The 25,057-nt window shown below is 53.9% G+C and overlaps 6 protein-coding genes across 6 annotated transcripts; 3 read left to right on the top strand and 3 right to left on the bottom strand.

Annotated features, from left to right (window-relative positions):
- Positions 1-235: 235 nt before the first annotated feature.
- AYL99_06218 (hypothetical protein) lies at positions 236-1,519 on the bottom strand (the record flags this gene model as incomplete). Its single annotated transcript, XM_018837728.1, has 1 exon — positions 236-1,519. The coding sequence occupies one exon, from the start codon at positions 1,517-1,519 to the stop codon at positions 236-238; it is 1,284 nt and encodes a 427-aa protein (XP_018692288.1).
- A 2,602-nt stretch (positions 1,520-4,121) lies between these two features.
- On the bottom strand, positions 4,122-5,269 carry AYL99_06217 (hypothetical protein; the record flags this gene model as incomplete). Its single annotated transcript, XM_018837727.1, has 2 exons — positions 4,122-5,168; positions 5,261-5,269. 2 exons carry the CDS (start codon positions 5,267-5,269, stop codon positions 4,122-4,124), a joined length of 1,056 nt encoding a protein of 351 aa, XP_018692287.1.
- Positions 5,270-6,085: 816 nt separating this feature from the next.
- AYL99_06216 (hypothetical protein) lies at positions 6,086-11,086 on the bottom strand (the record flags this gene model as incomplete). The annotated part of the gene is made up of 2 exons (XM_018837726.1): positions 6,086-6,224; positions 6,276-11,086. The coding sequence occupies 2 exons, from the start codon at positions 11,084-11,086 to the stop codon at positions 6,086-6,088; spliced, it is 4,950 nt and encodes a 1,649-aa protein (XP_018692286.1).
- A 1,394-nt stretch (positions 11,087-12,480) lies between these two features.
- Positions 12,481-14,331, top strand: AYL99_06215 (hypothetical protein; the record flags this gene model as incomplete). Its single annotated transcript, XM_018837725.1, has 3 exons — positions 12,481-12,785; positions 12,827-14,211; positions 14,273-14,331. 3 exons carry the CDS (start codon positions 12,481-12,483, stop codon positions 14,329-14,331), a joined length of 1,749 nt encoding a protein of 582 aa, XP_018692285.1.
- Positions 14,332-15,200: 869 nt separating this feature from the next.
- Positions 15,201-19,802, top strand: AYL99_06214 (hypothetical protein; the record flags this gene model as incomplete). The annotated part of the gene is made up of 4 exons (XM_018837724.1): positions 15,201-15,954; positions 16,047-16,480; positions 16,533-19,358; positions 19,455-19,802. The coding sequence occupies 4 exons, from the start codon at positions 15,201-15,203 to the stop codon at positions 19,800-19,802; spliced, it is 4,362 nt and encodes a 1,453-aa protein (XP_018692284.1).
- A 4,062-nt stretch (positions 19,803-23,864) lies between these two features.
- Positions 23,865-24,952, top strand: AYL99_06213 (hypothetical protein; the record flags this gene model as incomplete). Its single annotated transcript, XM_018837723.1, has 3 exons — positions 23,865-24,127; positions 24,208-24,328; positions 24,392-24,952. 3 exons carry the CDS (start codon positions 23,865-23,867, stop codon positions 24,950-24,952), a joined length of 945 nt encoding a protein of 314 aa, XP_018692283.1.
- Positions 24,953-25,057: the final 105 nt, after the last annotated feature.

Raw genomic sequence — 25,057 nt, 5'->3', positions numbered from 1 at the left:
CAATACCCCGAAAAAGATTTGCGCCACTAGTAACGGGCCAAAACACGAACTTTCACAGGCCGGGAACTGCTGCCCCAGGTAAATTGACCCCGAAAACTGGTACACACACATACACACACACACACGCAGAGGAGCAGGATCTGGCTGTGGCGCTGTTCTAGTCTATCATGGGCTTGTCAGTTCCTGATTCTGCTCTTTCGGCAGACGCCACTCTCTGCTGCTCACGGCGGCGTGCTCAAAGCGTGGCCTCAGGATGCAAGGCCAGAACACGCTCTTGCCAGTGGCAGATCAGCTGCGGGTACACCGCCCTGGGAAGCGACCAGCATTCGAACGACATGACCCATAAATACCCCAAACATCGCCAACCGACGGAGGGGCGTTTGTCACCACTACCCTGAAAGGAGGATCCCAGGCCATCTCCCCCTCCTCCTGACTCGTCTTTCCCCTTGACATCATGCAATGGGAGCAGCTTATCATCCTTCTCGCTCGCATCGGCCGTCGAGGGGCCTGCCTTTCTGCCAGAAAGAAACGAGGCCATGGATTTGCGGTAAGCCAGCTGTGCCAGATCCTCCACCACGATGGCGCCCGCGATCGACAGGTAATACCACAACGGGAGCAGACTGGCACATCGCCAGGGCGTCGAAAAGGCCACCGAGTGCATGGCGCCGGAAATGGCCAGGGCCGTTACAGACACCAAATACCTAGACATTGCGGCCGAACTGGGGATCCGCAACACGCGAAACAGCAGGAACTTCGCATTGGACACAAAGGCGGTACGCATGACCCGGTGCCAGAAGTGGCTGTAATACCGCCGCACGGTGTAGGCATCTTTCAAGCTGCCGTACAGCGGTGGCCAGTCGGCGGGATCGTCCTGGAAGAGGAAAACCCCGACCAGAGAGGTGCTACTGTGGCCCAGGCTCATCAGGAGATAGTTCCTGAAATGCTCTTTGAAGGCTGTATACACCCGCACGACCACCTCGCGGCCACTCACCTGAGACAGCCGACGCAGCAGGTGCTCTCTCGGTCGGGCATAGTCGGTGATGAGGATGTGCAGGGGGTAGCGGTGGAAAACGCAGTAGTAAGCAGTAGCCAACCCAGCAATTCGGAGGGTCTGTCGCCAAAAGAACTCCCAGCGTGTCGGGACGTAGTTGGGCTGCGTGGGGTCAAACGCTGGAATTGCCTTTCTTGGCACATGAATCCTCGGGGAGAAGAGGAGCCTCAGGCCGGACACGAGGCGCTGTGGGGTCGACGGCGAAGCCCGAGCGACGAGTTTTTTGAGGAGGAGGAATTCGTTGGCGTACAGTATATAGCCGCACATGTAGAGCCGGAACAACTCTCCGAGATCGGATGGCTCGTCGATGGTGACGAGGCATTGCCGGACGAGGAGGATAATTAGAAGCAGAGCGATGAGCCGGAAATAGGAATCTGCAGGTGTAAAGACCATGGCCAGAAGACTGGCCATGTGTGCAGGAACGGCCAGCGCCAGGGCGCCGAGCAATGGGGGGACAGGGCGCAACATTGTGACCTGTTCTTTCTGGGACAGCTCAGCCAGGCACGTTGGATGAGGGAAAGAAAAGCAGGCGGGCGCTTTGGGCGATCGCGATGTGCGGAATCCTAGAAGAGGAGGTCAAAATAAACAGATACTAGCATCGTAGGCCAGACTGTGTATGTTGGTCTGGACGACAATGAAATAGGGTTTTTCCGCGATCCAGGGGCACCCTTTTGGTAGGTCCTTTTGCTTCCCCTGGCCAATACCTGGAGAAACAACACTCTGGCAAGCAAGCTTCGTGTGGATTGCGGCCGCGGGCGCGCTCAGGCGTGCAAGGGGGGATCTGACCGGCGTGTCGCCGTCCACGTCGATATACTCCGTTTCGACACTCGTGGCCACTCACTCGTGAACTCCACAAGACACTGGCTGTTATAGCGTCCATACCGTGTTTTTCCTGTATTGATAGTGCTTATTTTGCGTCTGGCGGGAGGAGTCCCTAGTGCTTTGGGGCCGACAGTCTTCAAAGCGGTTCATTCTGGCCCACCACCCACTCAAACCTCCAGGCGTCCCACGATTTTGCGGCTTCGAACAAGGAGAGACTAACCGGTTTCGCTGAAATGACTGCATTCTGAAGTATTGTGTGCATAGCTGAGTGGAGCAACGGAGAAACCAAGACAGGTTAGCTCCCTTTTCGAGGTATGAAGGCGCCAGCAATGCCTATACGAGTCAGAGGTCCTAGGGAAGCAACTCCAATTTCCCCTGCCAGGGAACGACACAATGACTTTTCCGTAAAGAGCATCCCGGTGGTCAGTTGCACGGGCTGCTCTGGCCGTGCCAAGGGTTCGTTGAGGGTCTGGTGTCCGGGTCTGCAAGTCTCTCGTGGCGTATAAAGACCACCGTCAACTCCCAGTCGTCAAAAATTCTTCCCCTTCATCAGTAGTGAGCAACTCGATCTCGAAACAAACACCCTCCACTACAATCAACATGAAGTTCACCAGCATCTTCACCTTCCTCGGCCTCGTCATGATGGTCGTGGCCGGCGGTGGCGGCGGCGGCGGCGGAGGGGCTTGCTCCAACCCTTGCGAACCCGGCTGCAGTGGCTGCACGAGCCCATCTTGCTGCCAAAGGCTCGTTCGATTGATGTCCCGCGACTGGTCTTTCAACAGCTTCACGCCCCGCAGTCTTGTTGAGCTTTTCGACTTGGAGGATGAAGCATAAGAGGTGCTGGAACTTTTCTCACCAAAGTAAGATCAATCCCTGGCAGTAGAAGGTGACAGCTCAGCGCTGACTGACGTAGCACGTGTTCCCAGAGTCGTGTGATCACCGTTCAACTATACCGAAAAGTCACATGTATGCACCTGGACGACTTGAGGAGGGACGTAGCAGTCGGAGACGGGAGAGGAGGAGGCACGGGAGAGTGGTAGCGGACAATGCATGGTTGGGAGGGTGACGTTACCGTATTGAGAAGGAGTATGATCTTGCGAAGGGGCCTCACCATCATTCACTCCTTTTCAGCCATCGTACAAGCGGCAATCATACTTACTGGTATTCAAACCGTGGTCAATGAGACGTGCTCTCACTGCTTAATGATGGGTCAAGCGTCTTTGCGCCGGCCCTCGAGGTCCTTGTCCCACTGGCAATTGTACCGTAGCAAGCGTCAGACGCCCTTCCAGGACTCTTGTCAGTCCATCTTGTTCTCCGAAGGAGCCACCCAGCCGCAGAAAGTCTGATTTTGCCGTCAGAAGATGTGACACAGGCATGAAAGCGCCGGACAAGTCCGGTTGTTCTCCGTAACTCCCCTTATTCGTTCGTGGGAAGCAGCTGGAAGACACTATCAGAATTCTTGCACCCCAAAATATGCCGTCGCTTGATACCAATCAAAGCTCTGCTGACGCTACATAGGGGAACAGTCGCCTCTGGACGCGCAAATTATGCCCGGGGTCGCACAGGCATAGCCCAGATTGCCAGCTTGGTATCATGATGAAGGGGTTTGGTGCTAAGCATCCTCAAGCTTCAGGAACAGAGTGAGTGATTGAAAAAGTTCATCTGGTTACCAGTGTGGCGAAGACGTCTCCAGTTTTGTGGATCCAGCTACGTCCAATTAGACTAGTAACATCCCAAAACAGGTTAGTGGCCAAACTTTAGCCAGACGAGGTAAACGAGGTCTATTGTCGGTCTGGTGGTTAGCAGAGATCTCAAATAAAGGGCGGCTGGTCTCGTAGCTCAAGAAGAGTGCTGATGCTACCATGCCTCTTACTAGAAGGGACTCGAAGGACCATGTTCGTGGTTCCAGGACGCAGTTCCACGGTGCAGTTCTAGGTTGAGCCACGAAATCTTCGCAGACGACTTATTCACCCTTCGGTCCGCACATCCAAGTCAATATACAGCAGTATAAGAATGAAATATATACGACGGCGACCAGGGCACACCCACACAAACAACCTCCTTATCTTCAGTCTCTGAGTCTTCCACAAATATTCGTTGTCAACACCTATATCTGGTTTACTAACAGAACAATCCTATGTCGGCGCTATCCTAATTACAAGACACGAAATCCCAAGCAGCATTCGCTCAGTCTCCCTCTCAACTACATACTTGTTATTATTAAGTTGACGTTGCTCATGACTTGGCACTATTTCTTAGGAGCCGTGGACTTCCCAGCGCCCTTCTTGGCTGCCGGGGCTGCTTTCTTCGCGGGCGCCTTCTTGGTGACCTTCGAAATCTTTGCGTCGGTGGCGGCAGTCTTGGGCTTGTTGTCCCTCTTGATAGCTTTGGATTCAACTGTGGTTTTAACCTTGGCCTCCTTCTTTGGAGCCGCCTTCTTCTTGGATTCCGGCTTTGGAGCTGTGGGGGTTTTCTTGATCGTCGCGGTATCGATATCAGCCTTGTCCTTCGCCGCTGCTGTGGGCTTCTTCCTGGATGCTGTCGTCTTTTTCGTCCGCCCTTTGCGCGTCACGTCGTCCTTCGACTTCTTCGCTTCCTTCTTCTCCTTCGTCTTCCCCTGCTTGTCTTGCTTGTCCTCATCATCATCCTTGGCCTCCTGCTTCGTCGCAGCCGCCTTTTTAGAAGTCGTGTCTCGCGCCTTGCGCGTAGCCTTCTTCGCAGCAGCAGTGGCTGCACCGTCAGAGTCCGCACTATCGTCCACCACGACCGTGGCCTTGGGTTTCTTCGCCGCCGCCTTTGCCATTGCTGCGGCTTTTGTCTTCTTCTCCGGTTTGGCGGGACTCGTCTTTTCTGGCTCAGCGTTGTCCTTCCTCGCCGTGACTTTCCTCTTTGTCACAGCGGGCGTGGTTGCCTTCGTCTTCTTTTCCTCCTTCTTCGACCAGACCTTCTTCTTCCCTTTACCCGTAGCCTTCTTCGGACTACTGGCCGACCCGTCCTCGTCCTTCTTCTTCTTGTCCGCCGGCGCAGCAGCCTTTTTATCAGAGGCAGGAGGACTGATATACGCGGGGCCTAGCGCATCTTTGATGGCCTGCGTCAATGCCCGCCTCGTCTTGAACTTTGGAGAGACGATAGGGGGCGCGCCGCCGGCGGTGGCATGGATCGGCCCTTGAGACCGGTTGCCCATGCGAGTCTTCGAGACCCCGGCAGCCTGGGCGGCGGCTTTCGGAGGGCTAGAAGTGCTGGTGCCATTGCTATGGCTGATGCTGTGCAGGCGAGACAAACGCCGAGGAGAGTTCTGCATGTACTGAGTCAGCAACAACAAGCCAGCATTGTGACAAACGCCGACAAGGGGTTCCGGTCAGGATAGAACGCCGGTGTGCCACTTACATCAGACATTTTGGCTGTCCTGATCTGTTGCTGTTCCCTCCCTGCGATTGGATCAAATGGATCCCCCTATTGAGCTGGTTTCAAGATCACAGACGGGTATAGGAAATGCAGAACAAGGAGTCTTGGGTAAACGAAATTGCTTGCCATTTGTGGCGGTCAAGGCATTGATGCGATATACAAAGGAAATGAATGGCACCCACGATGCCGCAGTCGGCAACAGAGTTAAGCAAGACATGAACAAAGCCTCCTGGTGTTGCAAACGGACGAGCCATGAAAGCGAACATACCCATCGATCGATGTGGGCGGCCTCTTCTGTAAGGCTTCTGCTAGGAGATGAAGGGCGCGGCTTGTCTTGAACATGACGAATGCAGCACAGCCGAATTGCATGCGGCCGGTAGAAGAAAGACGCACTGTGAAGGGAGGAACGCACGGAACTGAGCGAAACGAGGATCAGGATCAGGCAATGGTGATGTTCCGAGGAATGTGTCATAAAACATGTGAGCCCTCTGCATTCCTCGCCAACAATCTCCATATTCCGGCAGGACAAGCAGCAACATTGTCACCATTTTCCCCACCATCGCCTTTGTCTGCCTTGTCCAATTCCCATCTTTCCAAGGTTCGTTGTGTATATGATACCACTATAGTAACAATCGCGCATTATATGTCTTTCCTTCCCTTCGTTAGGCCGCGTTAAATCGTCAGTTGCCGTTGTGTAATTACTGTGCGAAGAACGGCTCTTTGTTGGATATATTCGCTCAAAAATCGCGTTTATAGATCCTTGGATGTAGCAAGAAGTTGGTATCATGTGTACAGCGTTGTAAATGTTCAACCACCAAGACCGGCACCGTCAACGTTCCTTAGCTTCGCAGCCAATGTTGTGTCGTAGAAATTGTAGTATGGGTCAGGGATACAGAATGTTGAATGTCGAAGTAGGGTGTCGGCCGTTGGTCGGTCAGTTGGGTTGCTGTACATCCATTAGTCCGCGACGTTTCACAGCCAGCAACTGGAGACTTACACTTGGAAACAATCATACATGAAGTTCAGACCGTCAACTGTAGCTGTCGACTGAACATCTTCGGGGATAGGCGGCGCTTGGCTGAGGCTTCCCAGCTTGAAGATGGCGCCGATAGCTTCTTCTCGACTCCACGGTCGCTTTCCGGCAAACATTTCCAGAACCACACAACCAAGCGACCAGATATCGACTTTGGCACTATATCCCTGCCCATGTGATCTGACAACTTCAGGCGCCATCCAGAATACCGAGCCCTGCATACTGTTGGTGACATCGTTGCCGTAGATGTTGTCTGATTTCTTCGAGATACCAAAATCCGAGATCTTGCATGTGCCATCAAGGTCGAGGAGGATGTTGTCAGCTTTCAGATCTCGGTGCAGAATGCCTTCTTGGTGAAGGTATGCCAGGCCTTCAAGGGTTTGTCGAGTAAGCGATCGGACCACGGACTCCTCAAACTTTCCATGCTTGCGGAGACAACTGCCAATCGAGCCACCAGGAATATACTCGAGATAGATACTGATGGAGAACTCCTTGCGTTCACAACCAAGGTACTGCACAATGTTTGGATGTTCGAGATGCTGCATAGTGTCGATCTCTTGGTCCAGAGCAGCAACCATTTCCTTGATACGATCTTTGTCTTGACCTGCAGCTTTCTGATTGACTTCCACCTGTTTGACAGCCAGAAACTCACCGGTTGTCGCGTTCATACCAAGGTACACGCGTCCATAGGTACCCTTGCCGATGAGTTGACCGCGAATGATCTTGAAAGTTGCCTGCCGCTTTGGTGTGTCGTCCGTGGGAACGTCCTCTTGAGGGATAGGATCTAGAGTAGACAATCGACTCCCTGGCTTTGGTCTGATCTGAACGATATGAGCGCCAAACATCTTCGTCGATTTCCGGCGAACGATGCTGCTTGCGTTACTCTGCTCGACGCGAGCAGCAATAGAAGGTCCTCGCTTGATGTCGTTTCGCTTTTGAGCAACTTCACGGATAGATTTCATCCGAGAAATGCCCCCTGTCGCTTTACCGACTTGCCTCTGCGCAACACTGGCAACCTTATCACGATCCTTCGCCTTTAAAGTGGATTCGTCAGAGCCTAAGGTGTCCGAGTCACTCTTGCGACTGAAATCGAGATCGAGCCCAGTGGTACCAAAAGTCAGGCCGTTGGAGGGTCCTTGGAGAGCTTCAAGAGGATCTTGTTCAGTCGTCCTCATGGGCGAGTTGTTATCGCCTTTCTCTTCCAGGTACGGCTTGTCGAGATCGACGCCGGGGAAGAATTCATCGAGATGGTGAACCACGTTTTCCACAGCCGGGCGATTCGCCCAGATATCGCTGATGAAGGAATCTCTCCTACTCATTCGGTCATCTGGAGACTGAGCAGAACCACTGAAACTGCCGTCGGAAAGACTGCGGTCATAGCCTTCTCCACTAGCTGTGGCGCTTTCCTCCCCTGTGTTTTGTATGCCACTGGACGAACTTGGTGATTTGAACCGCACATTCTTGCTGATATTTTGGTCCGTATCAACCGTCAATGTTGGTCTCTGATCCTTGCTGCGAGACGGATGATCATCTTTGGATAGGGATTTGTTTGCCAGGGGGATAGCAAAGAGACCATCGTCTGAGTCGTCGTCCGAATCATCCTTCATGGGATGAGGTGAAGGAGCAAAAGAAACATTCGTCTCCTTAAATTCTAGATCGGGCCCATATGACTTTCGTGTTTGCAAGAACGGTCGTGGTGCGGTCTCGGTCGAAGGACTGACCGCTGGAGAAGCGCCAAAGCGCCGGGCATTTTCCAACACCGCATTCCGTGCCCGAGTCTCTTGGTTCATATCGGCAAAACCTTCTTCATAGTTAGGAACCTTGAACAGCATATCACCTTTGCCCCGAGTAAAGTCGGGACGAAAGGACCCACCTGAAGTACTCCGACTGTATTCAGTACCCCTTCTGTCTTGTTGGAGCCCTTGGCTACCCACAGTGGCGGGAGCGCCAGCCATCTTGCCAACATTGGCTAATGCCGCACCGATGCCGCCCGAAGCAATGGCCGCAAAAGCAGCAGACTTCTTCTTTGCACGCTCTGCGTCTTCTTCGGCAATTGGATCCGAAATTCTCTTTAATGCATCGAGGGAAGATCGATTGCTGGACCCTTTGGCTCGAAGAGAATTGACCTTGGTCAAAGTGGTAGATTCTGCAGGTGCTGTTGGCGGCCGCCGAACTGGGACAAGATTTTCGACCTTCTTCTCTTCAAAGGGTGAGTGGCGGGGACTGTCGAAGTCTATGACCGTGCTTCCTCGAATGCCACCACCACTGTATGTCGAGGTCGATTCTTTTTGAGCTCGGCGGGATTCCAAGTAGGCACGTTGTTTAGCCTCTGTTTGCCGTCGATACTCTTCGGCCTGCTTTTGCATAAGAGTAGGGTCAGCGACAACTTCGGGTCCTGGAGATGTATAACCATTCCGACTGATGCCACCAGAGGAGTTCGATTTGACCATGGGCGGAGCCCTTTCGGCTTGAGCTTTTTGTCCAAAAGAAACCCCGAGACCAGTAGACTGGGAGGCAGAGCCGGATACTGCAGAGAGTGTAGGGCTCTGGACAAACAGCTTAAAGCTGCCCAGATTATCTGTCCGGTTTCGAATTGCGACGAGCAAATTGTCCGAGAGAGCACTTTCATGCTCTGTTTGACCTGGCTCGGTCACAAAGATCTGGGCATATTCGGCGTCTGGTATCCCAAGCTCGATACAAATGAGACTACGAAGGGCGATGGCGGTTTCCACGTCTGTGACATCCACAAGCCGGTAATTCCAACAGTCTGGCGTCACAAAAAGGTACCTTCTCGAAGCATTGGGGCCTCGGCGCCCGGCAACCAGCGCCCTCTCATCTTCGCTCGTCACGGATGCAGGGCGCGGAAGCAGCACTGAGTCGCTACCATTCGCGCTCGGCCTCGTAAATAGCTTCAATGGCCCAGGACTTGTCGGTGATTCCAGAGGATGTTCATCTGATTGAGGCTGATTATGCTCATGCCTCTTTCTCATGAACTTGCTGAGAAAACCCTTGCTGTGATCCTTTCCTCCGGGACCTGGGGCATAGTCGTTACTCCAAGTCCTATGGGCTTCTAGCGGCGAAGGCCTGGTCATCTCCTGCGCGTCGCGCCTATCTGCATAGAAGCGTTCTGAGCCTCCAGATGATGTGTTACTCCTCTCGTAAGGCCCCTGAACGTTGACATTTGAGCGGGAATGGCCTATTGCCTTGAGCATAGAATCGGTGCTGTTGCTCTTGCTGTGGTCCGGTCGCAGTCCTTGAGAAGAGGTACTTGTAGCCGATACGGGGACTGCACTTCCAAGACCAGGGCTGGCACTGGGGGAGGCCTCGAAGGTTTTAGGAAACAAGCCCGTCGAGCCATCACCGGACAGATTAGGGCTATGTCGACCCCGATTGTTCATGCTGGTCAGCACGCCTCTTGTGTAATCTGTACGGCCGAGGCCTGGAAAATTTTCTGGTGGTTTAGAGTCGCTTGGAGTGGAAGAAGTGCTGCTGTGTTTGCTGAGCACGGGCATGGTGCTGCTTCGACCTTGGGAATTTCGAGGACCCAACCCGCTCGGAAACTGTGGAGGCATCTGCTTGCCGGGACTCCCTTCTGGGCCAGCTGTGCCAGGCGCGCTGCAAAACTCGGATCGGGGAAGATGAGGCGAAGTTTCCAAATTCCCTTCGGTGGAAGCACTTGGAATCATACCAGACTCTCGCCTCCGATGGCCAATACCTGCACTAGCTGGACCCTCGCCTCCCTGTTCGACCAGGCGGGAAATCAGCTTGCGCAACCTCTTGCCTTCCTCTCGTTCACGGGCCTGATCCCAACCGGTATTGCCGCTCGAGCAGACCTTTGCGAGCTGCGGATAAATCGTTTGATGCATCATGCCCAAATTTCCACGGCCATTCGGTCCTCGACCCAGATCGAGAAACTCGGAACCCTGCAAGTTCAGGAGTCTGAAGGTCTCCTGCCAATCACCTGAGAACCCATTCGCAGCCAGCCAGGCAAGGACACGGTCCAAGGGCCATTGCGAAGATAGTTCGCTGGAGTTGCTTCCACCGACGGCCGCACTGTGCGCTCGCTGCCGACCTTGGTCAATGCTTGTTTGCGGATTGACCAAGGTTGCGGTCGGGGGTCCCGGGGAGATTGGTTCGTTGATGTCGCGCAGAGGCAGGGTGAAAGCGGCCCTATTAGAAGAGGCAGAGGCAGCCCGGCTTTCCCTATTGGCGATATCCGGATTTGGATGCACAGGATTAGGATACGAGTAGCTGTGAGAAGTAGTGGTGGGGTCTGAATACTTCTGATCGGAGTGAGACAATGAAGGCTCGGAAGTGAACTGAGCATCATATCGAGAATATGAAGAGTAATCATCAAGCGGTGGAATGCCGACGCCGGGCCCAAACGAGTCCCCAGTTGGAATAAATGTAGCGGACAAGATGGGTTTGTCGTTCTGCGGAGGCGGCGGCGGAATATTCAGCTGTCGCATACCATAGGACAGGTGTTGCCCTTGAGGCTGGGTGTGGTTTAATGGCGGAGGAGGCGGTATGTTCTGACCTAATCCCGATCTTCCCCATGGCTGCTGCCATCCTGCGCCCGGCAGTCCAAAGACGGTCCCAAGCGGCAGGGCGGAGGGATGTGGTCCCGGTGGAGGAGGAGGAAGATTCGATTGGAGATACGGTCGAGGAGGAGGGGGTGGGAGATGGCCGAGAGTACCTTGCCCGGGTGGAGGGGGAGGCCCAGGGATGTATTGTTGTTGTCGCTGATTATCCATAATCTGGCTGTTCGAGACCATCGTTCAAAGGTTGGTCGCAGGTAGTCAACCGGAGCACTCGATCACCAGCCAACTCGCGTCGTTATCACCGCAGTCGGACAAGCGCCACAATCATTGCCTGCAATCTGAGTTTCCCCAGCTTTTCGGACCTCGACCCCGGTGGTCGCAATCTGGCACAGTATCTCGAAGGAGACTGTCCACGTCCCTTTCAGCTCGGAGTCGAGCAGAACAACGAGGCGCACCCCTAGACAAGAGCGCAGCGTCAAAGACACATGATAGATGTTTGATCTCGCCGGCAGACGGACTTAGCGAACAGGAAAAGGTGAGAAAGCGGAGTGGATGACTGAGGTGCGGCGGAGGAAGTTGTGGCTGTTATAAAACTGAGGGAAGGGCGGAGAGATTGCCACGAGCCGCAGGGTGATGGGCAACAAGCACAAATATATCCGCAGATAGTGTGTCGGCGCCGTGGCCGAGAGGGGTGTCAGCGAAGCAGGACGTCGACGACGGCGAGAGACGAGAAAGTCGCAGGCCGAACCAAGCGTACTGGGTAATATGGGCTGCGTGGCTGATGAGCGGCACCGACGATTTGGGGCCGAAGGAATAAGGAAGGCTGATTAGGCAGGCCTACGAAGCCGGAAGGGGCTAGCATGGGGCTAATGAGGCTGTCGTTAAGGGTGCCCAATAGAGGGGCTGGAATAAGCGCGTACCTGATGGAAAAGGCCTCGACCACAGATGGGCTTCCCTACTGGCTATCGGCCCCCCGAGATAAACAAACAGCTCTATCACACTCGGCATTATTGGCACCGGAAGAGCTCTTTACCTAAGAACTTCCCACCTAGGCATGGTTAGCTTTGGCCCCAGATCTCTTTGTTGCCATGTGTATCGAGTACAGCCCTTTTCCCCAGCATCAGCAGTCGCCCTACTGTAGAACTTCCTACCCAGGCATGGTGGGCATAGCTAAGGCAAGCTCTGCACCCAGATCGCCCAGCAAAATCCTGTGTCCATTACCTTGCAGCTTAGAATAACTCACATAAGGATGCTTGATCCAATTATTATCACAAGCTTTGGTCGGGACGCGTGGGCTGATGTTGCACGTCACATCATACCACCCTTGCATCACAAAGCATCATGATCTCAACTTTACATGTGCCTTTTTCAATCCCCATTAACTCTCGAGGTCATCTCAACATTCGGGTCTCGAAAGCATCGTCTGCATCTTGCCGGCCTTCCGCTGCAACCCTCAATGCTTATTACGCCGATCTGATCGGTGTCGTATCGTGCCTTCCCTACAGTATAAAGCTTGAACTCGCTCCCGTTGTCTCCGAGTGTTGTGTCCTGAACGTCACCTCTCCTTTCTCATCTCTCATCTCTATTCTCCTTTATCTCATACAACTTGCTCTTGCTCGTGCCCAGTCATGGCTGCTCTAACTGATGTCAGAACCACAGAGCTCAGAGAGCCAGTGGATGTGGCTACTTATCTTTTCACCAGGCTCAAGCAGATTGGCATCGACTCGGTCCACGGTCTGCCTGGCGATTTCAATCTGGTAGCCCTCGACTATCTTGAGGGCTGCGGCCTCCAATGGGTGGGAAATTGCAACGAGCTCAACGCGGGCTATGCCGCCGACGGCTATGCTCGAGTCAAAGGGATCTCAGCTGTCATTACCACCTTTGGAGTCGGGGAGCTATCTCTCCTCAATGCAACCGCAGGAAGGCGAGTCACGTTGATTCGGAATGGTTGCATCGACTGACTGTTGATTCTAGCTTCGCTGAGTTCGTGCCAGTGGTGCATATTGTGGGGACGCCGAGTACCATATCTCAGAAAAATGGCATGCTTCTACATCACACCCTGGGCAACGGGAACTTCAATGTTTTCGCCGAAATGGCTGGCCATCTAGCGTTGGAAGTCGCCAAATTGACGGACCCTCGCGACATTGCCTCACAAATTGACCATGTACTTCGCGAGTGCTACCTCAGCAGTCGGCCCGTCTACTTGACACTTCCCACGGACATGGTCAAACGGAAGGTCGAGGGCCAAAGACTCAAGACCCCACTGGACCTGAGCCCGCACAAGAATGATCCAGAAAAGGAAGAGTACGTGGTCGACGTGGTCTTGAAGTATTTGACAGCTGCCAAGAACCCAGTTATTCTGGTTGACAGCTGCGCCATTCGTCACCGCGTCTTGCCCGAGACCCACGAGTTGATCGTGAAGTCGGGTCTCCCCGTGTTCGTGGCGCCCATGGGCAAAGGTGCCGTCGATGAGACCTTGCCCACCTTTGGTGGTATCTATGCCGGCGATGCCTCCAACCCTGGAGTCCAGGAGCGCGTTGAAGCGGCTGATTTGCTCATCACTATCGGCAGCGTAAAGTCCGACTTCAACACTGCAGGATTCTCCTATAGAACCTCGCAGCTGAAGACAATCGATTTCCACAGTACATACACGCGCGTCCGATATTCAGAGTATCCTGGGGTCGGAATGAAAGGCGTCCTTCGCAAAGTCATTGACCGACTGCCCAAACTGAACATCGAGCCTGGCCCTACACTGCATCAGAAAGAGATCCCCAAAGACGATAATCCCAACGACTCTACCATCACGCACCGTTGGTTTTGGCCGCGATTGGGACAGTGGCTGCGAGATGGTGACATTGTGCTCACTGAGACAGGAACTTCAAACTATGGCATATTTGACACAAGATTCCCCAAAAATGTGATCAACATCAGCCAGATCCTATGGGGAAGCATTGGATATGCGACTGGTGCGTGCCAGGGTTCGGCATTGGCCGCCAAAGAGCTGGGTGGTAACCGTCGGACCATCCTCTTCACCGGCGATGGCAGCTTCCAGCTCACTTGCCAGGAAGTAAGCACGATGATCCGACATAACCTCAACCCGATCATTTTCATCGTCTGCAATAACGGCTACACCATCGAACGTTTCATCCACGGGATGAAAGCAGGCTACAACGACATCCAAAACTGGAAGTACAAGGAGCTGGTCCCAACCTTTGGGGCAGAGGAGGGCAGCTACAAGACATACCAAGTCAAAAGCAAGGAGGACATTCATGCTTTGTTCCAGGACAAAACCTTTTCATCGGCCCCGTACCTGCAATTGGTTGAAATGTACATGCCATGGGACGATTCCCCGGCAGGATGTAAGTGCCACCCACCAGTTCAACTCCATTCTGTGTACCGACAGGCTAACCCCGATCCTAGTGTCTGTTACCGCGGCTGCCAGTGCTCGGAACAATGCCAAAATGCTGGAGACGTCCTAGATGTCCACTCAGGTAGCGGTTTATTTGAAACACAGGGATGGCTTTGTGCAGGCTGGGATGGACCCTATGGACACGGCTGAAGGAAGACCAGTTGGAGGAGTATGGAGGGTAATAAACATGGCTGGGAGGACAAGGGCACACTCCCTTTTCATCATCATCATCATCATCATCATCCTCATCCTCATCCTCATCCTCAAGTATCGAGTATGCAACGTAATAATGCACTCCTTATCCAAGCTCTGTGGGAGCAGCCCTATTGTAGTACCTCGTACATACATAGGTCCTCCCCTTGTGGTGCCTGGAATGTTGAGCCGAATCTCGCCTAATGCTGCCTGCGGAACCTGTGGTAATCACGCAGCTCCAAGCATTGTGATTGGGTCGACCATACATACCCTGGCTTACTAGCGGATACACAGTCTCGAGGCTCAGTCACACACACGCAGCACAGGGTCCGAGAGATATGTTTTGCCAACTTCCCTCAGTCTTTGCATTATTGTTACTGTATTCTCGTTGTTGATCGGCACGAGAAGATTGTTAGCGGCAGCATATCCCGACTGTTTCTCTCTGCATCGGCATTCATGTGCTGTAGAGATGCTTCCATAATGTCCTCGACTCTCAGCGGACGTCCTGGCTATCGGGCTGCTCCCTCTCAACAACCCCGTCGCGCAGTCAGGTGAGAGACTGCGTTGTGCGTTGAACCTGTGACCCTCGACAACAACTGGTCTCGCTCAAAGGGGACGCTGACAGTGTGCACTTGCCCAAATGCCTCACGCGTCGCCGACACTTTGAGTAGGGCATTCTGCCGCAGCGCCGAGCAATCCAGTCCGTTTATCACTTTGACCCGCGTCCGCAGATTCACAAACGACACGATGTCGAACCTCGAATCCCCTCCGTCCAAGAAGAGCGGTCTCCGCAAACTTCACATGCGACACTCAAATCTTAACCTCCTCCCTTCATCACATATCCCCTCTCGCCTGCGTCTGGGAGACGATGCCCAAGAAGACGTGACCGCCCCAAATCGAGGCTCAAACATGCCTGCCCAATACATGAATCAATCCATCTTTTCCATGATCGCGGCCGCCGGGTCGCGAAATGACTTCAACACGAGATTCGACGAGTCAAGCGATAGTGAGGATGAGATCCCTGAAGAACAAGGACAGCCAGCAATCGACAATGTATCACCCTCGGTTGCTCCAGGGACGGGGTCGAAAGAGAGACAGTCTGTAGCTACGAAGGACGGGAAAATCACTAGCGAAAAGAAGATCAACCGTCTCTCGAGTCAGCGGTTGGTGCAGTCGTTGCCACGTCTACCGGGAAGACCGATACGCAGAAAAGAGGGCACCCCCCGACAAGACCCCAGTCCTGAGAGCGACGTGACCTCGGAGTCTTCGAGGAGCAATCCAAGAGATGCCCCTGTTCTGAGCCGGTTGATAACCGCGGAGGCTCAGTTCCAAGAGAGTGCAGAGGGTCAGGACCAGATGCTGGAATCTCCCACAGCTCTGAAGTCAAGAAGCAGAGGCGACTCGACACCGCAGACGCTCCTTGCAACGCGACTGATGGAGATCTTTGGATTTGAAGTGCCCGAGCCCGTGGTGGCCGAATATCCGTGTTGGCTCTTGCAGAGTGTGCTCCTTCAAGGCTATCTTTACATCACGAAGCAACACATTTGCTTCTATGCCTATCTACCAAGAAGTCTCACACCGTCGTCAAAACAGGCTATCTTTCGAAGAAGGGCAGGACGACTTCCAAATACAAAAGGTACTGGTTTTCACTCAAGGGAGATGTTTTGTCCTACTACTCAGATGCGTCCAACCTCTATTTTCCTTCCGGAAATATCGACCTCAGATATGGCATATCTGCCAATATCGCTATCGACAAGGAGAAAGGGAAGTCCAAGGCCTGTAAAGATTTCTCCGTCACTACAGATCATCGTACATACCACTTTCGAGCAGACACTGCTTCGAGCGCCAAGGAATGGGTACAGACTCTGCAGAAGACGATCTTCCGCTCCCACAACGATGGAGACAGTGTCAAGATCTCCTTGCCCCTGGAAAATATCATTGACTTTGAGGAGAGCCCGGTGGTCGAGTTCGCTGAGACGGTTAAGATTAGGGTGATTGAAAGCGAGGATTCATATGCAATCGACGAAGTAAGGGCCACTTCCCCAACCCACCTTAATTTGGCAGCACTGATTCGTGTAGTATTTTTTCTCATTTTTCAGCTTTGGCCAAGATGCACTGAACGTCCTCGGAAGCCTGATCACCGAAGCCCCAGCCAGGAGGACGTCGGAAGATATCCTGTCGCCGACAAGAAAGGTCGATGCGTTGTCCAGCCCAAGAAGGGCGTCCTCGAATAGGCAGTCTTCGGACGTTGGCGCAGAGAGTCCGAGAGCTCAGTCGAGTCCGCCCCTCAAAGACAGTGTTAAAGCCACTCTGCTCCCGTTCTCCGTCGGAAATGATGGCAGAATGTCTCCCAGAAGAAGCGGCGAGTTTGCTCGTGGCAATAGTCCTTCTCGCTCTAGCAACGAGTTCACAGGGGAATACGGTCGTGCCAGCTTTGAGCGCGGCCGTAGAAGCGGAAGTACGAGTCGTCTTGAGGTGAACAAGTCAAAACGAACAACCCGGTCACCGCTAGCGAGGCATCACGACTCCGAAGATTCTTATGTTCACTCTATCGACAAGGAAACAGATTCGTCTACCGCGCCCCTGTCGCCGCGGGCAGAAGCACAAATGTCGGCCAGCCAAATCTTGACCAGAAGCGACGTTTTTCACCAACCGGCCATTCATCGAATGGAAACTTTGGCATCCATATCGACTGAACCCACAAGGAAATCATCGGAGGGTGGAACAATCTTATCAAGCTCACCACAAAGAGGAGATGCTTTTGCTATCCCCATCCGCGGCGCACATGAGCCGCAGACGGACCGCCGGGCAACGGTGCAGAATGATATCCCTTCATCAGAATTAGAACCCGGCAAGAATTATGTTAGGAACAATTCCTCGCCGACGCTGCAGGATCTGGTCAAAGCCGGATCCTACCCTCTACAAAGAGCTGGAGCTTTTGCGGACTACCTCAAAAGCCGGTCCACTTCCATGAGAAAGCTGCTTGCCACGGAGTCCATGTCCTATCTCGAAAAGGTATCAGGCATGTGGGCCGGGAGTAGGAAACATTACGGAGAAAATGAGGGTGTCGTGCCCGATGACAGGGGCGTTGATCCGGAAGATGAAGAAGCCAACGTCGGCCACGGCGATCGCTTTCGCGCGCATTTCGCATTGCCCGCCACCGAGAAACTACAGGCAACGTACTTTGGCTTCCTCCATCGCGTCCTTCCATTGTATGGCAAGATATACATCAGCAATCGAAAATTCTGCTTTCGAAGTCTCCTACCTGGGACGCGAACCAAGCTGGTCTTGCCACTAAAAGATATTGAGAACGTGGACAAAGAGAAAGGCTTCCGGTTTGGCTATCATGGCCTAGTCTTGGTGATCCGTGGTCATGAGGAATTATTCTTCGAGTTCAGCTCGGCCGAACATCGTGACGATTGCACCGTAACGCTCCTGCACAGTCTGGAAACAGCTCGCTACATGGCCGAGTCGGGCGTCCTCGCCAAAGCGGATGAGGATGATGCAGAAATCGCCAAAGAGGAACACCGCAAGCTCCAGGAAGCCCGTCGCACCTCTACGGCGGGCGACCATGCTCTCGTCCTACCCGATACGGTCGAGGCAATCTACAGCCACAAGGATGAAGAATCCTCCGGACCAGTGCTATTTGATGACCCTCGCGCTTCAATCATCAACCTCACCAAACCAACTACTTCGCTGCGCATTACGTGTCTCACCATTGGCTCAAGAGGCGATGTGCAGCCTTACATCGCCTTGTGTAAGGGCCTTCTCGCCGAAGGGCACCGTCCACGGATTGCCACGCATGCTGAATTTGGCCCCTGGATCCAGAAGCACGGGATTGATTTCAGGCCTGTGGACGGTGACCCGGCCGAGTTGATGCGCATCTGCGTTGAGAACGGCATGTTCACGTACTCGTTTCTACGCGAAGCCTCGGCGAAGTTCCGCACATGGATCGATGAACTTCTCACCTCAGCCTGGGCTGCCTGTCAAGAATCGGACCTCCTGATCGAATCCCCCTCGGCTATGGCGGGCATCCACATTGCTGAAGCCCTGGGCATCCCTTACTTTCGCGCCTTCACCATGCCATGGACGCGCACGCGTGCATACCCGCACGCCTTTGCCGTTCCGGAACACAAAATCGGGGGTGCGTACAACTACTACTCGTACGTCATGTTCGACAATGTCTTCTGGAAGGCCATTGCGGGGCAAGTGAATCGGTGGCGCAAGAAAGAATTAAATCTGAGGAGCACCAACCTGGACAAGATGCAGCCCAATAAGGTGCCGTTCTTGTATAATTTCAGCCCACACGTGGTGGCTCCGCCGCTGGATTACAGCGACTGGGTCAGAGTAACGGGGTATTGGTTTCTCGATGAGGCCTCTGACTGGACCCCCGCTGCCGAATTGACGGACTTTATTAAGAAGGCTCGAGACGACAACAAGAAGCTTGTGTACATTGGCTTCGGCAGCATCGTCGTCTCGGACCCCGCGGCACTCACGAAGACGGTTGTCGATTCGGTCCTCAAGGCCGACGTGCGCTGCATTCTCTCTAAGGGCTGGTCTGACCGGCTTGGCGATCCGCAGGCTGTCAAGGCAGAAGTCCCCCTGCCCCCAGAGATCTTCCAGATCAAGTCTGCGCCACACGACTGGCTGTTCCGGCAGATTGACGCAGCGTGCCATCACGGCGGCGCGGGGACCACAGGCGCCAGCCTTCGAGCGGGACTCCCGACCGTGGTCAAGCCATTCTTTGGGGATCAATTCTTTTTTGGATCGAGAGTGGAAGATCTCGGTGTGGGCATTTGCCTGAAGAAGGTCAACGTGAGTTTGTTCTCGAGGGCGCTGTGGGAGGCGACGCACAGTGAGCGGATGATTGTGAAGGCGAGATTGTTGGGAGAGCAGATTCGCCAGGTAAGAGATCCCCTTTCTTTACTCGTATTTGTCGATCCTACTGTTCCTGAGAACGAGCAGAATCTGGGAAGGGAAGGCGCTAATATTGTTCGGCAGGAGAACGGCGTGCAAACCGCCATTCAAGCAATCTACCGCGACCTCGAATACGCGAGATCACTGGTCCGGGCCCGCGCCGCTATCCAACAACCGGGTGCCGCGGCCGGAGGAGCAGCCGGCCTCACGGCTGTCGATCTCCTCGACGAAGGCGGCGACACCGAAGAGTCCTGGACATTTATTGGAGACGAAAGCGACCCGAACATACAGCGCCGGCTCCAAGAGTGGGACACTACGGGGCCAGGCCTTTCTCCTGTGCGCGGGAGGGGGCCTCGTTTTGGTCTGGATCGAGCGAAGCTGGGCGCCATGCAGGGCGTCGAACCGGTCAGAAAGACTAGTATCAAGAGATGACCCATGACTGTGACAGACACGGGACCGAGAACGAGATGCGAAACACGTACGACACCGAATCGGGTAGGACAAGGAGAACCCCGGGGCCCGGGAAAATGAGAGGGCACGACCCGAGGCGACTGGATTGTGACGAGACACAGGGACTTATGAGTGATATCGATTGGTTTGCACAGCGTGGGTGTTCCGGGGAGTTTGTGAGTGATTGTGATTATGCTTGTCGGGAAGACTACACAGGTGTGTGTGCGTGTGAGTGCTAGAACGCCTGTTTTTACTCTCTTCTCGAAGACGAAGAGTTTTGAATCTTTTCCATCCACGATTTGGAATCGACACACATGGGGCGTTGGCCGGGGTGTGTTCATGGCACAGGGGAAACCTATCATCGACTTTTCTTATGGAGAGGGGTTCATGCAGACTGGGTAGGAGCAGCAACAACACCCGTGGGAGTACCCATTAATGTTGTTTTGGTTTGGTTCCAACACCTTGACGACGTAATGAATGAGTGATTAAGTGACAGCCAGATCTACAACGGAGCGGAAGAGACAGACAGACAGACGAAAGGGGTAGAGGGACCGGGAGGCCTCTTTTTGACCTGAGATCCTGTAAATGGCGGGCTTGGTAAGGGGGGAGAGAGAGATGGAAACATGTAGACAATGAATGATTTGGATGACTTCGAAGGGATTTTTCTCCCGGTTTCGTGTTCTGCCTTAATTACTGGATTTCTTTTGCCATGCTTGACTTCAACTTTCACAGGGTCTTGTGGTGAAGGAAAGTAATTGGTCGAGACTGTTTTTCATCACACCTCGTACCGAGTAGAAGACAAGGAGAGAACACGAGGTCGCTACAAAGTATGTAGGTATGGAGGATTCTGGATTTGTCTGGAGAGCAGATTCGAGAGTCTCTATCTACATAGACGAGTGCTGCTCGAACGCGGTGCAACACCTGACCTCCTATCCTATAACAATGCAAGAGATCTCTCCTTACTCGTAGTTTATCATCCGGTCTATTGAAAAAGGGCAAAGTCAATAGCTAACGAGTGCATACATCCTGTAGGGAGTCCAGAAGACGGGCATCAAGCAAGGGGAGACCAGCTCTTTAGACCCGGATGATGGCTCCGTTGTCCCCTGCACCCGAGTCAAATAGTGTTGAGACCCGGTCTGACTGACAGCGGCGAACGCCATGATGGGGGCGTGACAAATTGTCATTTCTTTTCTGTCAGGTCGGGAACAGAAAAATCGAGCGTGTCAGACGAAGGGTGGCCGCCACCTCTTGATTATTCTCGCGCACCCCGTTCGGGGGAAGCGTTCAGTGCATGTGGATTCTCTGTCACTTCGAGTCTGCATTAGCGGTCGTGGGTTGATGCCATGCGTCCTGGGGACCAGGCACACAATTGGAAAGAAGATAACAAGACACGATCGCGTGATGCACAAACGAACGAAGGTGGAGAGGGAGAAGCTCGACATGGGGACCGGCATGTCCATCCAATTCACGGGGTTGTTGTATGAGCCAGAAGGGATTTTAAATCCGGCGCTGGGTTTGTTGAGCCCGGTTGGGAGAGGGGTGGAGCAAGCTCATGGATAAATTTCCCGAGCGCAAGCGAGCATGATTGGAAAGAAAAGGAGGTGGCGAACGGATGAGAACTGGAAGCCATATCCGGGTGAACATAACGCAGTGGAATGGTTTGTGCCAGAAAGGAAGGTCCGGAACCATCTGGAGATAGAGCCATCAGTGCACAGGGTCAGTGAACACAAATCACCTGGCCTAGAAAGGACATACTTACACGCGTACGAGGTACTCGGTGTGAGAATAAGGGCGGTGGTGGCAATGATAGTGGCGGACGTGGCGGTAGCGCGACAACGATGACATGGCTGAGAGGCAGCATCAGATTGAGGCGGGTAAAGGACTTACAGAGCACAGTATGACCGAGACAGCTACTAAACAGAGAGATGCGCCGAGAGCAGAGCCGGCAAGAGATCACCTATGTGTTCCTGATGGCAGCTCCATTGTTAACGATTGTAAAGAAAGCAATAATAGGATTTACCGCAAAGTCCCTTTCCGCGCTAGCTTGGCAGCGATACCTCAGCGTTGGTACCTACCCACTGCCTAGCCTGAGGAGAGGTGCCGGCAAGAAGAACGGAGAACGTGTTCCGGACGTAGGAGGCATCGGTGCATCACCAGCCCTAAGGAGCTTTAACTGATTTAGCACCTAGTTCCCCCGGCTTTGCCAAGTACTGAGGGGTGTTCTGGGCCTCTGAGTTGGGTACCTGGGCGCCTCCGAGGACCAGTGAGAGTGTACGAGGTACTCGGTAGGTACAGCGCATCGAGGTACCCTCACCCTCCTACCTACCCTAGGTATGTACATACGCAGCACTGTAGGTATCATAGTTCTAGGTATTTGATATACGCGGAGGCCCCCGTGCCCTGTACGGGTACAATCTGTCACAGCCAGTAACCCGATCTTGTCCCCGTGCCCGCCTGCAGTTGCCATCGCCGCCGCCGCCGCCGTTGCAACAACTAACTAAATAAAACACTGCCACATAAACGAAACGGGCTGCGTGTTCAAAGCCAAACAGGACGAAAAAAAAACGTTGTTTATGTGCATCATCTTACCAGCCAATGGCAGATCCCGTGCCTCAACTTTCTTCCCTTTTGCTTTTCTCATTCCTGATGTTTCTTTTCCCTCTTTTCCTCCTCTCTAGCCTCGTTTGGCTAAGTGGTCTGTCTCTGGCCGTCTCTCGGTTTCTTCTGGTGCTTCCCTCTTGTCGCGATCTCTCGGGATCCTTCCCACCAAACCTCCTGATCTTCATGCCCGTCTTCGCCTCTTCTCTGGCCCTGGCGTCTGGTCGACCACACACACCTACGGCTGTTCCCCGTCTTTCACCGTTACAATCGACCTGCACCGCGCGTGAGATTTTCTTTCATGGCCTCGATCTTGGACCAACGGTTCTTCTCGCCCCCAGTCATCAATTCCCCCACCCCTTCGACAGGTCATACTGCGGGCCACTCAGCCATCGCGACCTCTTTCCCTCCCCTTCTCTTGTCTTGCCCATTTCTGTCTCTCTCCGTAGCTCATCCGTCCTGTGCACACACACACACACACACCCACCAACACTCCCAAATCTATCGCCCCCCCGCCATCTCCGAACCTGTTCGCGGTGGCTGTCCCCGGTCCGAGCTCCCGTAAACCCAGCCAGCATCATTGGTACCAGGACCAGGACCAGGACACCAAAATTGCGCAGTGGTCTTTTCATTTCCGCTCGCTTGTTTTCCCTTTGCCAGACCGGACGTTCTAGTCGAGGCTATGGGTTTCCCTGGCCCTTGATCACTTCCAGCAAGAGGTACCGGGACCTAGACAGGGTCTATTGCTGTGGGTTGTTCTAGGTCGCAATTCTCCATCCTTCCGGGTCCCGACCACCACCGTGGGCCCACCACGCGATCCGTTACAATTTTCCTGACGATTGACCCGACCATTGGTGTCAGTACAACGACAATACTTTGCTCATTCTTCGGTTGCCTAGAATCACAGCTGCCCGTCTTGCCGCAGCAGTCGACTGACGGACTGACTGACTCACTGACTGACGGGGCGGAACTGACCTGACCAAGCCAGTCCACAGCAGAAATTTCGCCATTCCACCCCTTCGCTAGTGTCTCTCTCACCACCAACACACACACACGCCCCCTTCGAAACGCTCTGGGACTCCGTCTACCGCGTTGCCCTACCACACTTGCGCAAGTCCGCCATCGATCCACTGGGCCTCGCTCTCCACCCTTTTTCCCTCCGACGAATACCTAGTACCACGAGATCGGCCACACGCATCTTGCAGCTTGATACATCTACCCGTCGATATCCTACCTCATTACCTCCTTCCAAAGTTTCTAGCTTGGCTTCCTTTCCTCCTTCCTCACTCCTCCCCCCGCCTCTGCGCACCATCTGTTGCTGCTTATGCACACTCATAACTTTGACTCTGGTCTGCTGGATTTGACGTGTCGCTGCATTCTCGAGGTCCATAACCATATGTCTTGACCTGTTCCCGAAAAATCTCTTTTGAGCCTCGGCACATCATCATGAAGCCTGGCAATACCACCAGTGGCCTGTCTCCACCTTCTATCGCTTCTCCCGCTGGTGTCACCAAAAGTACCTCGCTGCCCATTTCACGGTCAAGCAATTCGGCGTGGGAGAAGCCTGAACGGGCGCGAACCAGTCACGCTTGCGAACCATGTCGCGAGCGCAAGACAAAGTGTGATGGCTCCAGGCCTGCATGTCGGAGGTGTCTTCACACCGGCACCACTTGCTACTATGGCTACGGCAAGGGATGGAGGAAGCGAAAGTAAGTCATGTACCACTTGGCGCCCATGATTGAGTCTGCGTGTGAATCCAGCATGCTGACAGCGAACCCCGCTCGTCCAGGACCGCTGAGGATCTCACGGCCACCTCGCGCCGTTTGGCACGGTATGAAAGCCTTCTCAATGAGATTCTGCCAATGGTATCACCAGAGGTACGAGCCTTGATCGAGGAAGCCCGCGACAACGTAAGAGACTCTCGCTGTGGACCGACTCCTCACGGCCACGATGCTAACCTTTATGTGTGACAGGATACGGCGGCGTCAAACAATGGCTCCGAGACGGCGGAAACTGAGCAACTTCTTCTGCCACCTGCTTTACTCAAAACTGAACCCAGCATGCCTGGGTCGGGCGGCCGCATCATCTTGCCACTCCCGGTACCGAGCCCGCATGTGCCAGCGCCCTCCCGTTCGTCTACGTCGTCGGGCACGTTCGACCCAGTACCGCCTCCGCCCGCGATGGCGAGCACCGGTCCAGGATCGACCGTCCAGACATCATCACGACTGTCGCCCGACTCTAACACTTCGGTGACCCGTCTGCCATCCATCACCGCCGCGGGGCTTTTGATCGAAACCGGTCTCAGAGATCGGTCACCTTCAACTCTACACCGCCCGGTCGACACGGTTGCAAGCTATGGACAAGATCGTCTGGGAGCGCCGCCAATCTCTCCGACCAGTCACACGTCCCTTGGAGGTGCGTTGTCTAAACCACATCCTGGACGTCCAGATACTGACCCGCGGAGAAGAGACTATTCGGTCCCCACAGTTTTCCCCTGGCTGAAGTCCAACGAAGCAGCAGCAGTTCGAAATTGACACTAGACACACCTCTTTTGATCCCTTATCTTGCACGTGTTGTCCGTCCCCGGTTCTAATCTCGATTTCGCTTCCTTGCGGAGCTGCTGGACCATGACTGGAATA

The sequence above is a fragment of the Fonsecaea erecta genome, assembly GCF_001651985.1.
Source record: "Fonsecaea erecta strain CBS 125763 chromosome Unknown Scaff5, whole genome shotgun sequence".
NCBI lineage: Eukaryota > Fungi > Ascomycota > Eurotiomycetes > Chaetothyriales > Herpotrichiellaceae > Fonsecaea > Fonsecaea erecta.
This window is presented reverse-complemented; position numbering and strand designations above follow the sequence as displayed.